The following is a 21,954-nucleotide window of genomic DNA, read 5'->3' on the forward strand; positions in this document are numbered from 1 at the left end:
GGCAATGGTGTGATTAGAGCCTTCTACCTATGGAAAAACAGATTTGCATTGCAGCTCTGCAGTGTGCTTCACCAGCTTGTGCCTCCACACTTGAATTCCTGGTTCTACAGCATGGAATGAATGTATATTTTCCTTCTGCTTTTCTGACAATGACCCAGGTCCTAGATGTGAGCCCTGATGCAAGGATCCAGGCTGGGATAGCAGGTGGGATGGCAAAGAGTGATGGAATCCCAAAACTCTTCCCAGGAATCGGAGGCCTTGCTTTTATTTACAGCTCTCTGGAAATTTAGAGACCTTGAATTGGGATGCTTTGGGAATGTTTGGTTAATTTTTTAAGGCCTCTAGGCTTATCAAGACTAGGCAGTTCTTTCATTTAACATAAACATCCAAAGCATTTTTGTGCAAGCGTAATTATCGATTCACACTTTTCAAATAATTTGAAATCATCACAAAAATTTCCTCTCCAAGAAACATCAGAGAAAATAACTCTTTATTTTCATACAGAAATGGAAGAATCAAAGTTTATCTGTATTCTCAGAACTGAGGTATTTATTGTTCCACAGGAGTAAAGGTGTTCTGTGCATTTCCATTCCGGTGCTGGATACCCATGGAAACACCACATCCTTCAACTACTTACTCTGAATGGAGTAAGGAAGAAGATGAGCTTGCTGAAAACATTAAGAAACTTGAGTCAGGTTTTTCTGACAGAGGAGATCTCCCCCCAGTGCACTTCTGGGGTGTCTCAGAACCACGGCTTCAGCACAGGATGTGCTTGGTACTTTGCATGATTGACCTCTTAGTCATAAAAACATATTTTACATACAAAAATACAGCAGATGTCCTTCCAAAAATCATCTCTGAAGTGTTATTCCCTCTCTTTAGGTTTTATACATTCAGGAACAGGCATTTGAGATATATTGTGAAGAGTGCAAAATACTGTTTTACATTTCTTAAACCACATGTTGCAGTACCTTTAAGTGCCAGCTGAAGGAAAGGCTGAGAAAGGTTTGATCCTCAGAGCAATTCTGGTCCAAGTCGAACTTTTGTTTAGAGAGTTGTAAACAAATGTCTTAGAATGCAGAGAATCCACTCATTTCTTTCCAGCTAAGGCAGTCTCAAACACATCAAGTCCTGCTTTGAAGTAAACCTGAGCTGAATTGATGCTGTTCAGCACCTCTGACAAGGCTGCTTGAACAGTCTCATTTGACTGATGTAGTTTGCAGTGCTCCAGTGCCTCCAGCAGTACTGAAAACTGGCTGGTCCTGTCATCCAGTCTGTAAAGAATATTTCTGAAAGAGAACAATGGAGAGAATGGCAAGATTTTCACTCAAAAACAATCCATCAGACGCCATCAAGAAACCCTGCAAGTAGCAGCCACAGCTTACAGATGATACATATTATGCACAGTAAAGCTGACCCATGGCAGATGGAGAGACAAATGCATATTTATTATGCTCTATAAACTGAATTTATTCACTGAACTACATGTACTTACATTGGAGCAGTTACTAAATCCATCAAAGAAGTCTCACATACCTCTCTGACCATTCAAGTTTTTATTCAAAACTATAAGCCTAGACCTATCACATGCCTCATGAAGGATTTTGTGTCTCAGATGAATTCCATTTATTTCCATCTAAAAAGAGTTTGGTAACTGCTCTGAACCCTCAGCACAGGTTTGGTTTTGTTTTTGTTTTTCCTATCTGCTCACATTATTTATTTCACTCTTCAGAGGTGAAATTCCAGCTGCTTTGATGCCAATGGTAAAACTCTCCTTGCCTTCAGCAGAGACTTTATTTAATCAATAATCCTTTGTGGTTTTAGAACAAGGGTAACCCATCTTTAATGTCCCATACTAGAGGAAAGAAACAGGACACACAGCTAAACCCTTGTGAAACAAAATCTGTGTTTTCCAATAATATCTGCAAAAAAAATTTAATGTTTTGTAGAAAAACAGATGCAAGAGTATTGCATGATCCCTTGAAAATGTTATTTGTATGAGGTGTGGAAGGCTTGAAATTCAAAGCAAGTCAGTGATTTTAATGGGACTCTTTGAAGCAGACTATAAATGTTATCCAAAACCAGGTGTAATCATTATACTAATTAGAAGAGCACATAAACATCATAAACCTCCACCCAGGAGCTCCTTTGATTGCAAACAGAAGTGAACAAAAATTGAAACAGGAAAGCTACAGTGATTTGGTACAGGACTTTATCCTTAAATACAGGACAGGTGTTCAGGTCAGGGGAGAAGCTGTGTGGAGAACCCAGCAAGAAACAGGACAACTCCCACTCTTTTTTAGTAACCTAATGGCACAGAACAGAACAGGCCAAATGGCAACTCCAAATTGGTAATAAAACTGCCAAGTTTATTTACAGAAGATAGATGAACACAGAAGTGCATCTTACCATTCTGTGAATCACCTAACTGCAACTCTGCCTGGGGGGAAGCTAACAAGACAGCCCAATAAATGACACCACGGAACACCCACAATATTTTCCCATGTTTTTCAGCTTTAAAAAATGTTTTGAACGAGAGGCCATTTTTTCCAAAGATACTAAATAACTCCCATCCTCATAAGGCAATTTTTCAGTCTATGTTTTTATCCCCCCCAATATTTGGTATACATCCAAACCCAGCAGTGTGCAGAAGGAATGATGAGTTTTACATCCCCTGACAGCAATACATCCAGACAATTCAAGGGGTCTGCAAAGCAATGCATTGGAGATCTAAACAGAGGAGGGAAGGGTTGGAATCCCACACTGCAGCAGGACAGTTTAAACAAGAGGTCATCACTGACATAGACCATTTAGACAGAAACACGTTGGGAGGATGTGCAAGAACAGCTCAGTGGAGACAGAAAGCCCCATCAAGAGGGAAGAAACAGGCAGATGTGGCAACAACTTCCTCACCTTGCATGCAGCAGCCTCAGGACAGCCCCCTTAGCTGAAGCTGATGCTACTGCTCCCAGCCTGGGGTGCAGCTCATACTCAGAGGTGACTCAAGTTACCTCGTGGACCGTCCCAAAGCAGCCTCTGTGGCACAGTAAATGAAAACTGTGTGTGTCAAGAGCCAGATAAATTCCTGATTCGTTGGATTTTAAGGATGGGCTCTGGTATGGGAAATGCTCTGCATTTTTCAAAGCAGGGATTGAGTTTGCTCCCTTAGTTCAGGGAGTCCTGCTGAGATCAGTGCAAACAGAACCAGGCTTTTGAAGAACTCTCCTCTATAGTTCCTGGAGTTCACAGGGAGAAAGAAGCCTGTTCACAGCCCCTCAAACACCTCCAACAGCAAGGACAGTGCTAGAGATAATCACATTTCTTTCTACCCTCAGGAGAGATCTGTTTGCTGGTGGCTGGAGTTTGACTGAGCTGGAATTCTGCTGCAAATGCCAACAACACTGGCACCCTGATCTGTGTTAGGATCCCTCTGCTCCTTTAGGTCAACTTGTAAAAACATTGTAAGACAGCAACACTGACTCACACTGCCAGAAATTACTCTAAAGAGAGGATGGTCTGAACATTGGAACATTTGGGGACTGCTGAGACAATGTTTGTGGAGAATAGGAACAGACCTCATGTCCCATCATCAAATGGCACAAGGCACACAAGCCAAAAGAGATGGTTTGCCCTGACATATAAGGGTGTTAACACAGTTTAAATCTATGCTGTGACTTCGGAATCACTGGTGATTCCACAGTAAATACATAGGCACGTGATCTGTTAAAATTTTAAAATAATAACTTCTGAAACAGTAATGTGACTTCAGAATAGCTGATTACATAGTACAACAGAACCTCATTTATATTTTTATGTATGCAAATACTAATAAGTAACATAACACAGCACCTGTTTTTTTCAACTTTTCTGCTAGGAGTTCTCACTGGGATCTTGTATTTTCCAATTACTTATCTTTGCTTGGCAAGCCATGCCACCCCTTTGTTGCATAAAATGATTTCTCTCTTTATGCATGTTCATAAGAGTCAATTTATACAAGTTTACTTCTTATCTCTGTTGAAGCTTCATCAAATGAAAAAAAATGGTCAGTTCAGTTTATTACTTCGAAGCCTTTACAAGTTAGAAAAGTGTTTTCATTAAAGATTACACACAGACTGAAAAATAAACCCCAGCCATTTCATTGACACAAGGTATCACCATGTGCCCACAACACTAAGAATGATAGCAGGAGACTTTAATTTACACTGTGAAATTCAATTACTTAAACATTCCTTAACACAAATTGGTTTTGTAGCCTACACCTCTAAAACAACAATTCCAGCCTCTGGCCTAATTGCTTAAGCATCTACCTTCATCTTTAACTATTTTATCTTATAGATGTAATTCACACCGTCAGCCTGACCCCCACAAAACAAAAAGAGACTCCTAAACAGAAAACTGCAATACATTATTGATGATGCTGATGAAATTACAACACACATCACTCATCCTAATGGGCTTGTTTCTATGACACATCCCAGTGACCTGAAAAGTGGAACACTGAGGTAGGAAACCCAATTAATAACTTCAGGCAGTACCACTGAAAGAGATAAAAGGGCTACAAACAAAACAAACAGCCTTAGCAAAGTAAAGAAACGATAAAGAGAACCTCTACTACAACTTTTCTAAGTCCTTGGCAGGCCTAGGAACACAAACATTCCTGATAAAGAAAATGCCATTAAATGCTGTTCTACATAACCACAAATAAGGAGGTACTGTCACACCCACCAGACCAGGAGGAATTTGACAAATTCTTGAATGGCAGATCACACTAGAAATATATTGACTTTAACACAACTTCAATATTAGAGCAACTGGACAGAACAAGATGAAACAAGATTAGCACATTATTCTTGTCACGAAAAACGATTTTTTAGCTTACAAGAAAATTCTGTCTGTAGGTAATGTACAACACAAGATGAATTATTCAGGCACTTACAAGCAGACTCCTATCTAACAGCCCACGTTTGAGATTTTGAAAAGTAATTATTAAATCATTAGGACAAGATGGTAAGTCTAGTGTCCCACATGAGATGAGTGCAGGTTTCTCTGCAGAATCATAGTAAAATTGTTTAGAGATAAATGCTGTGGGCAGCCTCTGTCTTTTCAAGTTATAACACAATGTGTTATGACTTCAGCATCCTCACAAACTAAATTTTGTAATTCCCTGATTTTTTTTTCTTGTAGTGTCCAAGAAAAAAAAAAAAAAGCACACCAGAACAAGGATTCTCTGAATTTCCCTTTCGCCTGATACTGTTCAATTTTGAACACACCTTTCTTATATTTAGAAGTCTGTTTTCATTCATGTTTGTAAGACATAAAATATGATTACTTTGGTAAATAAGTAAATGCACTCTAATAGCAATATTTACATGTTGGGACTTCCAGTTCCATACAGTGGTTATTCATTGTAGGACATAAAAATATCACAAAATCTTCTCAGGAAACAGCTAAAGAAGATTTATACTGGTATATTTACAAAAGTTTGCACCTCACAAAATTTTGCAGTGAACATGCAGAAAGTTTCCTTTCTTCCTCTGGGATCCTTATCTTTTGATCTCCAAGGGTTGTTCTCCTTTCCTCTCTTCTTATTTTTTAAACCTTTTTGACACCCACATGCAGTTTTTTTTTATTTTACCAATTTTATTTCACAGCAGCATTGTGGCAGAAGGTTTAAAATTATAAAATTATAGCTGCTGGCCTTGTAAGAGTAGCTTTTATCAGGAGGAAATACATTTCCTGGTGAAGTTTCATTACATGTCATTAGAGCTGATGCAGAGGAACCTCTTTGTTTTTTTTTAATACAATGCTCATTCCCTGCTGGACTGAACGCTGAAGTTGCTGGGGCCATGGGATGGAACAACCCAAATGGCCAGGGAAGATGAGGATGTGGCACCCAACCTCTCAGGGCAGCTCAGCTGTAAATGAAACTTCTCCTTCACTGCCCTAAGTCCCCACAAACCCAGCATATCATTTTTAAGGATCTTCTGTTTGTAATTAGTTATTTCTAACTCTTGTTTCCTTCACATCCTCTCCTTTGTTAAAGAGCCATCAATTGCCTTCCCTTAGAGCTCAGATTTACAGGCTGCAAATGGTTCTACCACTGTATATTCCAGAAAGTGATGGATTTAAAATCATGTACACTCAGAGGTGAGTGTCTGCCTGAAAGGGATGTATCTGCATGTTATCAGCAGCTGATAAGCTGCAGGTAATCGAGATATCAAACCCAAATAAAGTCTAACCAACTGAAAGGCATTTCAAAGGCATCTTGTGTAACAGTGGTAAGCCAGATAAAGTCTCTCCCTGCTACATACAAATTTATCTTGCATAAAAGGCAGGCATTAGGACACCTCTAATTGAGTCAATTATGGCAAATGGAGGTTGTGGTAAGTGTGCATGGACAGAATCCTGTTGGGACAGGGGACCACAAGGAGGATGTTATTCCAAGTTTGAGTACATTTCTGAGAGGTCAGTTTTAAATAGGGCTTCTTTAAAAAAATTAATTCTGATTTTGGCAGCTCTGTGAAGTGTCTCAAAGCTTGGCTTGTCTGCCTGCCAAATAACCAAAGGGAAAAAGAGAATCCAAACTGGAAGAGCAGTGGCTTACAAGATACATACATTATCTTTTATTTCCCTACAGTTCTCTTTGATTACAGTACTTTTTAAAGGCAAGGGATGCACAGTCCTGAAACACACTCATCCCTCACTGAAGGATCACTAAAACCTAAGCTAACCCTAACTCTAGCCTGTTTCAGCTTGATGCACCTTGACAACTTCAAATCTTTGTGAGGGCCTTGAGTCACCAATACCAGATTCCAAAGCACACGCAGGAGCATTCAGAATCCCAAAGGGAAAGCAAAAAGTCTATCAAAGAATTTAAGCCAAGAAAAGTTGCTTGAAGACTTTTTTATCACCAGAACTCAACATTCACAGAAGGCATTCACTTTCATTTCTGTTCTGAAATATGTAAGGAAACTGTTCTTTTGGTAGTTAAATATTTTCTACCAACAGAAAAGATTGACATAAAGTAAAGCTAACAATGCTAAGCTTGATTTTCTGATAATAGGACAGTGTTCTGCAATGGCTGAGAAATAAAGGAAATATTGACTCTTTGACAACCTGCAGTCAAACTTTTTCTCTTTTGCTAAATAAACAGTAATTACATCACTTCCTAATTTTTCTGACTTTTGACAGCAAACAGTGTTTACCATAATATATAATAACCATGAATAAATGGAAGCTGGCAAGTAGCAGATCATAAGAGGACTGATGTTCTGGAACAGCCTCAGATAAGAATAATGGAGCTGAGAAGCCTGACTAGCTGAAAGACTGAGTTTGAGCAAAATCAGCCTGCAATAAAATATCTATTTGCCAGTGCTGAACACCAACATTATCGTGCACTCAGAGTTTTTTTCTTGGTGAAAATTTGCTGGGTTTAGGAGCTGATTTCTTTCTTGCTTTGGACTAAACAAGATCAGTAGGTAAGGAGAATCCCATTTACAGCTTCAACAGTACAGAATGACTTCACAGCAGTGAAATAAAAAACACAAATAGGATGCATTTGTTCTTCAGAAATCGCAAGTCACCATTTATGACAACTAGAGAGCAGTCCTCTAATCTGGCATAATTTTCTCTAGGGTTTCACAGAAATTAATTAAGCAACTTTATGCAGAAATTCCTGAAGAAGCCACAGAACTCATTCTCAGAGTCTTTGCTACAGAGCTTCCAAACCCTGTATGCAGCTGATGAGAGAATGATGTATACCCCATGGAGAAGTAAAAATTCCTTGAAAATCCACCAGTCATTTTTCTGTGGTTCCTCAGAGCAAGGACTTACATTTATACTTAAAAGAGCGATGATGCATTGAACAAAATTGATATAACTGTATTTTAAAATGTTATTTGCTGGCAGCAACTGGTATGAAATATTCTTTGTTAAATTTCAAATAATGTAGCTGTTGGTAACAAATGTAAGTATGTTGTTCTTTGGATGATTTATGCTACACTTGCTTTTCAAGTGGAAGAAACATATGCTTGTGTGAATGATTTGGAGGAAACTATCTTTCTTTTAAGGATGTCTCAGTCTGAAACACTTGAATTCAAAGCAGATGTGCTACTATTTTGAAGAACTTGAGGGAAGTGAACTAATAAAATTATTTCCAAATGGCTCACAGCTGATGTTCTGATGAATTCACAGGGCTTTTTATTTAGAAATCATGTAAAATATCCTCTTCCTGAGGAGGAATCCCATTCCCAAACAAGCAGCAGTCAATGTCCAGTGCTTGATGCAGGAACTGGCATGACCTTGGTCTCCAGCTCTGATCCTCACTGTGTTTATCACCCTAAATAACTCTGAGCCACGTGACATGAGACCATCACCATCAGGTCATTATCATAAGAGTTAACGAGGGATTAGAGTGTGACATAATACATAATACATCTTTGAAGAAATGCCTGAAGTTATATCATTATTACCTTCAGTGGCAGGTACACACACAAAATTAACACTTCTTTTAAGTCTCAATTAAGATGATTTTCCTGTTAATGATCTCATGAACACATTTCTAAGCTCTATTGCCTGGGTAATACATTAGTGGAGGAATAGTCCATATTGACTATTTTCCCAATGAATTTCATTTATTTTGTACTATAGTCAAGAGGTGCTCTTGGCTAATATTTCAACCATATATGAGTGGTTCTTATTTATCATGATCAAAAATGTGGGTTCATGTGTTTCTTGGATCTAAAAAATGTTACTAGTCCTACTGTTTATAATAAATATAAAATAACGTATAAAATATTAAGTTTCTGTTGGATTTAATAAATTATTCAGAATCTAATACTTTGTATAACTTCCTGAGATCACAGTAGATTTTTTTTTTTTCTCTGGAACTAAATATTCTTGCCCTATTTAGCACCATAAGTGCAGACCAAGCAAGATCTGCCAGCAAGGGACACGGAGTGGAGTTGCATGTGAACCACAAGACTTGCTGGAGGTTGGCATGAGAGCTCTGCACTGAGCTCACAGAGCAGCTGTGACAGGGCTTTCACAGTCACACAACAACTGCTGTGAAATGGGCTAAAACATCCAGCAAGGACACATATTAAAATAAATGGCATTTTACAAAAAAAAAAAAAAAAAAAATCCTTTTTTTTTTTTTTTTTTTTGCAAGGCCAAGACTATGCACATTCATGGATTCATGGGAAGCATGAGGAATATTATTTACTGGACACAGTCTTGTCTTCAGGACAACTAATGCTGGGTTAAATTACAATATAATATTTACTGGATCACAAACATAATGGGTCTGATGTATTGTACAGAGAGAACTCTGCAAGTATACAAATCAGCCTAATTAAAAAGATGGAAGAAAATTTATGGGAAGTACATAGAGGAAAAATAAATTAATATATGTAAAAACCAGGTTTCCTTTCATATCAGGGAAGTGAGAAATCTGTTTTCAAACCATGACATAATCCCTGATTACAGAGGTTTTCTGCTTTTGCAGGTGTAATGAAAAGATTTTCATGTTCCCTGTTTAAATAAGCTTTAAAGTCTGCCATAATTACAGCTCTGCAGATGGCTAATTCAGTAGTATTTATGCAGCAAATGCTCTTTAAATAGTAAAAATTTACAAGACAACAAATACAGTCATTAATTCCTGGCCATTACATGTATTGGTGATTCCAAAGGGAAAAACATCTCAATTGCCACTCAGAGGATCAGGTGTTTTGAGTATGACTATCACTCACTTTATTGCATCTCCTCAGTATTAAGAAAGGGCATAATTCAGCATCATTATCAGTCATGAGAAAAATAATAACCATAGCAAGAATTTGTAAGAGCATTACCAGCCTAGTAAATGCTACTGGTGTGTGCCAGGATAAATGTGCTGCTCCTTCCTTACAACTGCAAAGACCACAATCACACTGCTCAAACACTGTAAAGTTCAAAGGAATAAGGCAGAAGAAAATAGGAAAGCATTTTGGGTGTAAAAAATACATTTGGGCATGTGCTTATCAGAGAAAAGGGAGCTGAACAACAACTCCATAACTGAGAAACACCAGAAAAGGATTAGGAAAATAAGCAACACTGTTCCTAACTCCATCTATAAGCCATGAAAAAAAATCATAGAAGAAAAGGAGTTGCAAATTTTGAAAGATGCAAAACATGGGGGTCAAAAGTCAGGTAGGAAATCATTATTGGAAGACAAAAATTCATTTATTCTGACTGAATGGCAAAATCTGAGGTACACTATTCTACAACCAGCACACACCACTTTTCTTCTCCCCCAACCTGATTCTAGCATTGTATTTACAAATTTCACATGGCAGACAATAGAGACAGAACATTATCTACTGCTGCCAGCAAAACATGAATTATTTCAGCATTTCACACACTAAGGATCATCGACACCATATCAAATCATTCTCTGTTGCACATAATACAAAGCAGAACAATAAAAATACTCCATGCATTTGGTTCAGGTCAGTCAAAAAACATCTCAAATATTACTACAAAGGAGACAGGAATGTTTTCTACTTGAAGTCATAAATGAAGAATTCAAAATGAAAAACAAATCTCCAGAGTTTATACAATGAGACAGAACTACTGTCTTGGGAAGAAACTCTGGGCTGGGGCTTTGTTTTATTTTGCAGGTGACATGGCATTCCATGTTTACCCACGTTACTATTTAAGATTAGCAGGATATTTGCATCTTTAATGCTTGTCCTCTGTAAATCCAATGAGCAGATTGTTTACAAGTGGAGATATATATAATAAGGTCTTTAATTTTCCTATTAAACATATCTCTGGAAACTCGACTTAGGGCATGTGTATTTTGAAACCTGAGAATCTGCTGAAGTTTACCAGCAAAGCAGAAATAAATCCTGTACAATATACACATGTCAGGAATGTACATAACAAATCTCAGTCTGAAAGGAAAATATTTGTTCTGGTGAACAACACATGCTTGAGTGGCACAAGTTCAGCAGCAACGCAAGCTGCCTTTTTAGAATGGTACTAAAAAACGCCTCTTGACTTTTCTTTCATTTAATTATGTCAAATTCAGGCTGCACAATCCATCTTTGCTTACTGCCAGTGCTTTGTTCAGTGCATTAAAATGTACCCATTTGTTGTAATTCTTTAGCCCAATGAAGTGTTAATGCCACACTTGGGTATCTGTGATGAAAAGAAGCAAAAGGAAGAAGTTTAACTGATACAAATGAGCAATAAAAGCTGCTGGAGGTCTTTGCTGAAAACACAGATTGCTTTCAAAATCCTTGCTTTTCACCTACTTATTACTCAATTCACTCAATTACACCTATTAGACAAAGCACAACCACCCCTGTAAAAGTTCCATAAATAGTGGTGGCAGATGCACACAGCCTTAATGGACAGGATAAACTTGGCATGCTAAGACAAAACTTCTAAAAGAAAGATTTTACACATGTTGACTTGGGTTTTTTTATAAACTGTTAAAAGAACTGTCAGTCAGGACAGTTCTGATCCTTAGGCAAGGATCCATAAAGAATAAAATGCACCTAACTGGAGCAGAAGTGACAGCCTGAGCCCTTGTACACCTCCTTTTGGCTATAATTTTAAATACTGAAGACACAAGCTGTGATTTTAATAACTCTCGTAGGTTTGAAAATTTTGGGGGAGTATCCCAGGGGATTCTAGGAAATCCTGCATACTCACTACTGGATTAATCTGGTATCAACAGCATACCTGAAAATTAGACCTGGACCTGAAGAAATGTGACACTTTCACTGAGACTGGGGATCCCCCTGCACCGAGTGGGCCATGGCTGATACTCCATGAAGTTTGCTTTATTATCTCATTTTTTTTCAATATTATTATGCATTGAAGAGCTCTGCCTTCCAAACAGGGAGAGGCTCTCAGTGAGTGCCTACAGAGTGCACACACAGACCTGACAGATACATCAGGCTGACAGGAGGCAGAAGCTGCAGGAATCAGTAAATTATAAAAAGCACAACAAAATATACAAGGAACAGGGAGAACCCTCTTACTGAGGGAAAAGCATTCAAAAGCATGACATGATCAGTATTTATGGAATCTTTTTATGGCTCTGGTGAGGTTGACCATCTCATGGAGAAGACAATATGCTTAAAATTTTTTCCCCCCGTACAGTGACTAAAGTAACAAAACCTCTGTTCTTCATTAACCTTGTAGATGCTACTGCTGTGTAATCCATAATTATGACTTCTAGTAGCAAAATATGATCATCAGAAAACACACAGAAATGTTCCACACAAGTATACATTGAAAGAGTGGAAAGCAAGAAATGGCTAAAGATGAGAAACAGACAGATTTCTACTGATTATTTTGTTAAAATAATGGCAAACTCTAAATCCAAGTAATTATCAGTATTACGATTATGCTATGAGAAACAAAGAGAAATAAATGAAAAATACCAACAGCAATCCTGGAAATTTATTCTGGAAGTAGAAAATCTACCCAGGGTTACCACTGTGAATCAAAGAAATATTTCCGGTAGAGTGAAACTCAGCAATTTTCTCCTAACCCCAAATCAAGTCCCAGGGTAACTTTTGCAAAGCAGGATGCTCCTCAACCTATTATTTTTCATTCTGCCTAAATTTCTGGATAAGACTAAAATACCCTGATTAAAGCTGTACTTGTGTATTTCCAGCTCAGTTGGAAATAGAGATCATGGGGAATGTGCTGTTGTCAAATTTGCAGTTCAATGTCAGGAAGTTCGGGTAAGAGGAATAAGCATCAAAACTATAACATTTACTGTATTGAACAACCTGCCAATGTTAATAATGATTATTTAGATTTAGTCAAATATCCAAATCCAATTATTTAAAAAAAATAGTATTTTGAATTCTGCTAGCAAGTCTGATTGTATTACTTCTCATTATAGATGCAAAATGTATCCATTATGCCCAAATATTGCCCTATGACGTTGACTGGGATGAGGCATCTATTTTTCTAAATACCAATATACAGTAAAAGACTATAGCTATGGGGATGTGTGTGCAAACTATTAAAAAAAAAAAGAAAAAATAAAAGATGTATCAGTTCCCCTGTAGTGGAGAAGCACAGGAAGGTTGCAACACTCCTGCCATAAAGAAAAAAATCCACCTTTCTTTTTAATTCAAGTTCTAGGACAGAAAACCTAGTATAGATCCAGAGGGCTGTGAATTAGGACAAACACAAGGCTAAAAATGATGCCTAAAACTTCAGCAAATTTGTCAAGTGCTTTGATTGAGGTTGAGAATATGAGTCCAAATGGGTATACAGGAAGCAATCATTTTTTCATGAAGAATACGTCCTTTACTGTGCACACAAATTCTTCCTTCAGAAGGCTGTAAATTACAGTATTTATGGAATCTTAATGATCTAAACACAGTTGGAGCCTGAAGGTCAAGGCTGCAAACTGCATCCTAAATTTCTGTTTACAGATGAAGCACAGTATTTATTGCTGTACTGCTTGTGCTGCTATAGTTAAAGGGCTGCCAGCATTTCCATTATAAACCACTATTTCAGGGGTTTATAACTTGCCTATCAATCTTCTGACTGGGATGAAACATGGCATACAAGGTCCTGGCTGTGAGACTGATTTTTTTGTTTGTTTTCTTTACCAAATGACAAAAAGAATAAGCTTAAAGTTTTACAAGCGAAAAACAACAACAACAAAAAAATTGCATCGGGTTTTTCAAGTATTTCCAGTGTTCTTAGGACACAATTATATCTTCAGAAAACAAAACACATTCACATAACTTCATCAACTAATAAAAGGACTTTCAATGCCTAAAAAATGAAAAATAATCTAAACAAGACTTAGATGCTTTTTATTTTTTAATTAAGCAAACATACTTCAGATTTTAAATGGCAGCAAAGGACATAAGCAACCTAACAGTGCCCTTGATTCTGTTTATCTGCATAGATTTGCCATTAAAGGTAACAATTACACACCTTGGCACTGTACAAAGGTTGTATCCTTTTTAAATGAACATCTAAATGATGACACACAAGGTGTCCTTTATTGTTGTATATTCCAGATGATGTCAGGTAAATTTATTCAAAGCAAAGTCAAAGCCAATGTTTTCTCCCAGTCTTTGAAATCTTGTATTGTTAAATCTTGTATCGAATTTATATGAATTGAAGGGCAGCAAGTACAAATTTCATTTCCACAGCATCTACTTTCACTAAAAGTGAAAGTACTTTTACTCTGTACTAAAGTACTGTGAAAAGTAGGTGAAAAATTTGTTACATTATTTTTGCTTATCTAGTAATTACATTTTGCTAAATAACAATAATGCAAGCACTCCAAGAACTGAAATATTAGAAGACCTCAAAAACGCTCTCCTTATAATCTTAAGTTTTGATATAATTTATTTTTACAAATAAAGAACTGGACCAGATTCAACAATGTTGAATGCTGCTGTTGCAATGCAACACATACATATTACACTATTATTAAACAGTTTTTTGGCTCTTTTGCAACACCATACCAGTTCAGACAAGACAGACAGCACCACTAAACCTGGAATATTGGATTTTATCTAATCCCATTTTGGCATATTTCTTTATGTTATAAATCCAGTCACAGCAGGAAGGAAGTAAATTAGCCTCTCCCCAGATGTAATTATTCTATTTTCTTCATTACAGCTGTAGGGCTTTTATTCACTGACACTTTTGAATTCCCCATAACTACCTTGCTTTTTCTTTTCCCCTCTCCTTTTGTTAAAATATGACTGCATTTGTTTTTATACCATTGCTAATAACTGGAAGAATTCCTCCTGTGGCTGAAGCTTTCTGCTTTCTTTCTCCACCTCTACCACTTGTCTGTTTGATGTACACTTTACACATTCACTTGCATGAGACACTGGATATTTTTTCCCATTAACTGAAATCAAAGCATAGTTTTGCTACTTTAGTTGGTTCTGGTGAGAGATAGAGACCTGCAGACTTCTTTCTGAGAAAGGAAAAGATGGGATGACTACGACATCTTAAAACCAGCCTGGGTAGTGCAGCTGAACACATATCAGAGAATAATTCCAAGCAGAGACAAGATGTTATGAACAGTGACTGACTCAGGCCTCCTTGTTAACTGCCTTTAACTCGCTGAAATGCATCCAAGAACACTGCTGTATAATTAAATATGTTAAATAATGCTACAGAGTATCTTGTATAATTCCGAATCTTCAATGAACTGTACAAAGTTTTAAATAAAATATAGGTGGAGCTTGTCAAGCAGTATTAGACTTCAAAATATTTTCTCTTTCTGAAAGCTTCCTGTACCATCTGACACACGTTTCTGCCACGCTGCCTGGGCTGCCATCGCACCATACGTCTTGTTAGCAGCAGTGTCATGACAGAAGTGCTACAGTGCTGCATTCTAATAACCCCTTGCATTGTAATGAATTAATGTTTTCTGCAGAAAGAACGTGATAGGAAAAAAACAGCTTTAATTTTGGGTGCTCACTGAGGTTTTCTTTTTAAAGACACTCCTGCGAACCAAGCAGTGGCGAATACCATTTTAGCTCAGCTACAGGACGTGTGGGACACCTTGTACCGTACCTGTAAAGTCCTGGAGGAGCTTGATGAAGCAGGAAGCTTTTCTCCAAGCCTTGCAGCACATCATTGAGCATCCTGACTCTGCCAGGGGCTCGCTCCTCGGGGTCGTTGGCCGGGCGCATCTCGTCCGACTGGAACAGCTCCGCCGTGTCCCTCAGACGTGATGCCACTGCCAGCAGCTGAGGGATGCCTGCTTCATCACCTGGAGCAGGGACAGCAGGACAGTCACCAGTGATTCACACACCATTTATTACTCTTGCTTCCAAGTCGAAATTAATAGTCCAATTAAAACCTGAGCCTCTTTTTCCTCTGCGAGCAGCACGGAACGGGTCAAGGGAAGCCATAGATCATTCTGTGTAACCTCTGATTTGTTCTTCAAAGATCAATTTGGGCTCTGATGCTTTAAGATCTAATAAGCTGTGAGGAATGGTTTTTGGGGTACAGCTTAAAATCTAGCATTGAAAAAACAGGCATGCAGGAAGCAATGGTTATAAATCAAGAACTAGAATATTTCCTTCTGAGACTGAATTTATTCAATGGCATTTGATGCTGTTGCTCTTGAGTCTGAAAGCTTGTGCTTGGATTCCATAATGACTGCTCTATAGAATATTTTATTATGCAGAGTTTAATTGAATTTGATTCAACATTTTAGAATCTTAGAGGTTAACAGCAATTGTAGAGGGTTATGTGAAATTGTTCCTCTTAATCACTTAAGTCATATGCCAATGAGCCAACTTTAATTGATATCCTAATGCATATTCTAATCCAGTCAATATTTTCAAAACTTTCTAACTTGGAGTGTTAACTATTGCTTTGTTAGCAACCCCACTCAGACAGCAAAAAAATAAACGCCTGCAGCACCTACGAGCACAGCACAATTTTAATATTTCCCTGTTCATACTCCAGAAAGAGAAATGTGAATTGGAGCACTGTGAATGTGCAGCCTCCTCCCACCTGCAGTGCAGATGAGGAGTGTGGCTTCCTTTCCCAGTGTGTGCATGGACTGCCTTCATCTTTAAAGCACATGGAGAGAGAAAGCAGAGCCTGAACCTGATAGAAGGTCAAAAGCAATATCAGTCAGCACAAACATTTCCAGGATGCAGAAATTATCTTTAAAGCCAAGATTCACTTCACCTATTGACAAGAAATCCAACTATGCTTAGACCTTTCCAATAATGCCTTAATGAACATAAACCATGCAGCTCTGGAGCTGTCTCACCTCTACCTGAATGTGCAAACGTCAGGGAGTTCTGTACCTTAGTGACTGAGATCATTATGCCAAGAAAGTGGTTCAGGACTCAAGTTCAATGAATGTTCAACCTCCTTTTCTAAGATACACATGAAAAAAATCACAAATAGTAATTGAGGAACATTGGCATGGTTTAACCTCAGCTGGCAAGTAAGCACCATACAGCTGCTCACTCACACCCACTGGCTTCCCTGATGGAATGGAGAGAAGAATCAAGAAGTTAAAACCAGTGGGTTGAGATTAGAACAGCTTAATAATTGATATATAATGATGTTCATCATAATAACAATAGTAATAATATAGCATCAAAAAGGGAAAAAACCCAAAAGCGAGATATAAAACCCAAGACAGAGAAGTGATGAGCAATTTTAGTGGGCTGACCATGTTCAGCCTGGCCCCAGCAGCAATCAGCCTCCTTGGCCAACAGTCTAAGAGCATGATGTTCTCTGGTATAAAATACCCCTTTGGCCAGTTCAGGTCAGCTGTCCTGGCCATGCTCCCTCCCAGATTCCTGTAACTCCTCTCTGGCAAAACATGGGAAACTGGAAAGTCCTCAGGGTAAACACTACTAAACAACAACTGAAACATCAGTGAGTTACCAACCTTCATCTCATCCTAAATCCACAACACAGTACCAGCTACTAGGAAGAAAATTAAACTCCGTTCTAGTTAAAATCAGGACAAACACCAACCCATTTATCAAATAATTCATGGTTAGGATCTGAAAAGTGAGCACATAATAGGAATGGAAAAGCAAAGAGGTATAACTAAGAAATCCAAGGAAATGCCTGAATATAACATATTGTCCCTCTCATGTGGAAAAAGATTTGTTATTGGATACATTCCAGCAAAGGGAAAGGAGTTCATGGATCCCAAATCCTCCTGTCATTCAGCTGACTACCACATTCCAATCTAGCAAAACATGAAGTGATCCAGAATACACAGAGAGATGAGATGCTGGTGTGAGAGAAACTGTCAGATTTCCTGAGATATTAAGATGAATTTCATCAATGAACAGAAGCTCCCTAGGGGAACAGGAGTGAGAGAAGATGGTTTATGTCTGCCATGGGTTTGGACAAGGTTCCTTTGCAATGACACTTGCCCAATCCATCTTTCCCTAAACAGAATGGATAACAGGTGTGCTGGTATCTTGATATAAAGGGTTGGTAACTCTCTGAGTGTGCAGTAATTGAAATTCTGATCAGGTTAGGTTGATGCCTCATAAAAATATTATTCAAGCATATAAGCTTGCTACATTTAAAATACTTGCAAAATATCATTATCCTTAATTTTCAAATCTTCAGCAAACATCCTGTGCAGCTGAAGAACTTGTCATTCCCATGTATATAATACAGACACCATGCACACCTTACCCTGGGACTTGTGTCCTATGGAAATGTTTAAATTCACCCTGTTAGAAAGAATCCTTTGGTTTCAGCAAAGCACTTTGCATTTCAAATAACATAAAAGACATATAGATTTTGTTCTGAATCTTATATAAACAATTGCAAATGCCAGCTTTGCCTTTTCAATAAAGAAAGTGAGATAAAGGGAAAATCCATCTTTCTGTACTTGGAAATAAAGCCAACCAGACCACCCTTTTAAACACAAAAATCCTGTAAATGCTCTCACTTGTTCTCCACAGCCCTTAAACCAACTCATTGCTTTACACTCAAAACCAGCATTTGTTAGAAAACACACAGCCAGGCCCTTTTTTAATGCTCCAGTACAAAACCTGCCAGTATGGGCAGTGTCACTTCAGCCAACTAAGGACAGAACAGGCACCACCACACTGAACTGCACCACCAAGGGAAACCAATTTATGCTTTTCTCAGGCTGAGAATATGGGAATGGAAGGGCAAATGATTCTTCAAGAAAACCCTGCAATAACTAATAATGTCTTAAGCACCTTGTGATGCTTTTCCAGAGAAAATCAAGCACAAGTGTTACCTCATTTAAGAGAAAACAATGCCACATTGTTGTATTTTGTATTCTTTGTCCTTTTGTCTCCAATGTGAATCATGATGACTCATCTAAGCTAGTTGTTTAGTTGCTACAAAAATAAAATTGCAAACACAGTAAAGTGACTCAAGAGCATGTGCACTCTTGATCAGGGAATTACAGTGCTGAATTTCATTGCATTTGTTAAATGCAACTGGATCCTATTCAGAAACAAGTTACACCAAACAGATATTTTTACAGACCCTGAATACTTTCCCTCTGTTACTGATTGCTCTTATGAAAAGCACAGCTTGAGGTTGAACATTTTTAAATTCTGTTTGTGCCCTCTGTTATGAAAATACTTGCCTACAAGTACTGATAGGAGAGGGAGCACAGACAAATCAGCATTCTAAGGCATGATGCTTGTTTACCATATATGTGAACATGTGTTTGCATGCAAGAGAGAAGGGAAATTGCTTCAGGTTTTGATTAGCTTGCAAATTCTGAATCAGCTACGATGTCTTGCTCTATTTACTAGGAAAAGTTTTCATGCTCTGCAAAATAGGATGAGCAGACCTGGCAGTAGAAAATCTGAATGGAAAATTTTTGTAGGAAGCACCCTAAAGGGGCAGAAACACAAATCCACAGACATCCACAGTGCAAAGGATGTGCTGCCATCAGCTTCAATTTTGCTACCATGAACTACAGCCCAAAGAAACTCATCTGGTGCTGCTCCAAGCCTTTTTTCAAAGAAGTTATATTAAAGAGGAATGTTGTGACATTTTACTATGTGCATGTCAATACAGGAGCCTGGAGAAGAGCCAGCTCCAGGGAGACTTCGCTGTGCTCTTTTAATACTGAAAGGGGATTTATAAGAAAATTTGGGACAAACTTCTGAAATAGGACAAGGGATAAGGGTTTTAAACCAAAAGATTAGATTTAGACTAGGAGTAAGGAGGAGATTTTTTTATAATGAGGATGGTGGAACACTGGGCTGCCCAGGGAGGTGGTGGATGCCCCAACCTGGAAACATTCAGTGCCAGGCTGGATGAGGCTCTGAGCATCTCAGTCTACTGGAAGATCTCCCTGCTCACTGCATTGGACCAGGTGACCTTTAAAAGGCCCCTTACAACCCAAACTATTCTATGATTCTATGAAGTTATCAATGACTTTGTACAGAGCTGCTGAAACTTATGGCCTACTAACACAGAATAGATGCTCATCCTTGCCCTTCAGAACTAAATGTTTGTCCGTGGAAAATGCCTTTTTCCATGACTGTCTTTTAAAGGCTGAGGAAAGGTACTAATACATAATAACCTTGAATGGATACTGAAGAGAAGATGCCAGTGTCTCATGACAGAAGAGATATTTCTGTCTTATATATAGATTTGTTGCATTTTTCACCTCTGCTGCAGTCAAGAATAAAGGGTAGGAAGAGTAAAGAGCAAACTTTTCTGAACATTAGAGACAGGAGGAGAGAGTAATTCTGAAAAGCACCCAAAACGATCAGGGAAATACAGTCAAGCAGGTAAAATGATGCCAAGCTGAAGAGCAGCAGATAGCTGTAGGCAATGAGCATGCAGCCATCAAGTAAGTAAATGAGAGAGATAGGTGTCTCCATTGATTTTTCTAAGGACAGAGAGTTTAGCCCGATGTTTTGAAATGTATGGGTAGAGGCAGAGCTGTGGAAAGTTATGCAGACTTCCCTAGGAATGACTTATTGTAAACCAGATTATTTTAAACCTCTGCTAGTGCTGCCTACTATTATCACCCCAAGTACTTCAGCTGCAGTAACATGTGTAAAACATCCATTCTGGGGAGAAGAAAGGGCCTAGCTGATAAGAAGCCACCCACAGCTGACACTGCATCAGCCAAAGAGCTTTCAATCATGGCTCTTGCACTTCTGGAAAAGCAGAACTCTCATCCACCCTCGATTTGTCTTCGTAAGGCTCTCCCTCTCAGCCAGTGGCTATCAGAGATGGCTGCAATTTGCTCCAGCAGCCTGTGCTGACAGCCACGAGTGGGGATCTCACCTCGCCTGCCTGGAGCTGCACAGCCACAATTCAGGGCTGGGGCAGACACCAATTTTGAAAGGTTTGCAGGAGTCCAAGTGACTGGCAATAAAAATGACATCAGCTTCAACAGCACCCAAGTGAGGGACAACACCAACCTGGCTGACTTTATTTTTGTAAACTGGGTGGCTGAACTTATGGCTGGGACAATCAGGTGCAAAGGTACAGGAGTGCTTTTAATCCTAATGTGGTGCTGGAGAATCTCCACCATCCCCTGAAACTTGTTGTAACATACTCCAGATTTTAAAGACGAACTACAAGGAGCACAGTGCTAAGAGCTTTCAGCAGGAAACACAAATATATTCTGGATAAAAAATGCTTGTACACATACAAAACACTTCTATACAAATGACTGTACATTTTTACTTGCACATACATACAAAGCATTTTTACAGGAATGCTTAAAAGCACTTTTGTTTGTATCAGTCACACACCAGATCGGACATCTTGTCTGGACCCTACCTCAGAAGATTAATTGGCTTTTCATAGGATACCAGGCCTGGCAAGATATTAATGTATTTGTATCAAATTAAAATAGGTCTTGACTTTAAATGTAGAGAAAGCACAAATCCCACACAGCTGCAAGGTGTAGCTAATGACAATATTATAATCAGTCACTTATTTATGAATTTGCCTAAGATATCACATCTGTGACTAGACAGGCAACAGCCTGGCTAGACCTGGGGACCTGGATTTCAGTGTTGGAGCCCCCATCTCCCATCATTTATGGGAAACAAGGTTTCCTGTTAAACATCAGACCATCAGCGGAGGCAGAAAAATAAGTGTCGCCAGCCCCAACCCTTTCTTTCAGATAAACCCAAAAGCAGTGGTTTGTTTCCAAGAGTTCTGGTGCGTGCAAGGGGAGAGAACACGTGTCACTTAAAACCCTCTTCCCCATCTTTCTGGAACAGGCCATGAGCCAAATGAACATGTTGGGGATGACCTAACTTGCCATCCACATTATCCTGGATGTAAGAAATGGTCTGTGAGGTGCTGAGTAATACCCCATGGAATTCAGCAGAGCTAATTGTATAGACACCCACCACATTACAGAGTTAAATCTTTTAGAAATGCAAATAAATGCAGTATCAACAAGCATCAAGGTATACACAACCTTTTGTGAGTACA

The 21,954-nt window shown here is 38.5% G+C and overlaps 1 protein-coding gene across 19 annotated transcripts in view; it reads right to left on the reverse strand.

Moving 5' to 3' along the window:
* Positions 1 to 473: 473 nt before the first annotated feature.
* The window catches only part of NAALADL2 (N-acetylated alpha-linked acidic dipeptidase like 2), a 412,826-nt gene continuing 391,345 nt past the window's right edge, over positions 474 to 21,954 (reverse strand). For all 19 annotated transcript variants that reach the window (XM_085587326.1, XM_077785540.2, XM_085587337.1 and 16 more), the window contains 2 exons: positions 15,568 to 15,766; positions 474 to 1,289 (listed from right to left, as the gene is read on the reverse strand). In XM_085587326.1, coding sequence (XP_085443452.1) covers positions 1,091 to 1,289; positions 15,568 to 15,766 — 398 coding nt within the window. In that variant the 3' untranslated portion in view covers positions 474 to 1,090. The remainder of the gene's footprint in view (positions 1,290 to 15,567; positions 15,767 to 21,954) is intronic.

The sequence above is a fragment of the Lonchura striata genome, chromosome 9 (assembly GCF_050655825.1).
Source record: "Lonchura striata isolate lonStrDom1 chromosome 9, ASM5065582v1, whole genome shotgun sequence".
In the NCBI taxonomy this organism is placed as follows: domain Eukaryota; kingdom Metazoa; phylum Chordata; class Aves; order Passeriformes; family Estrildidae; genus Lonchura; species Lonchura striata.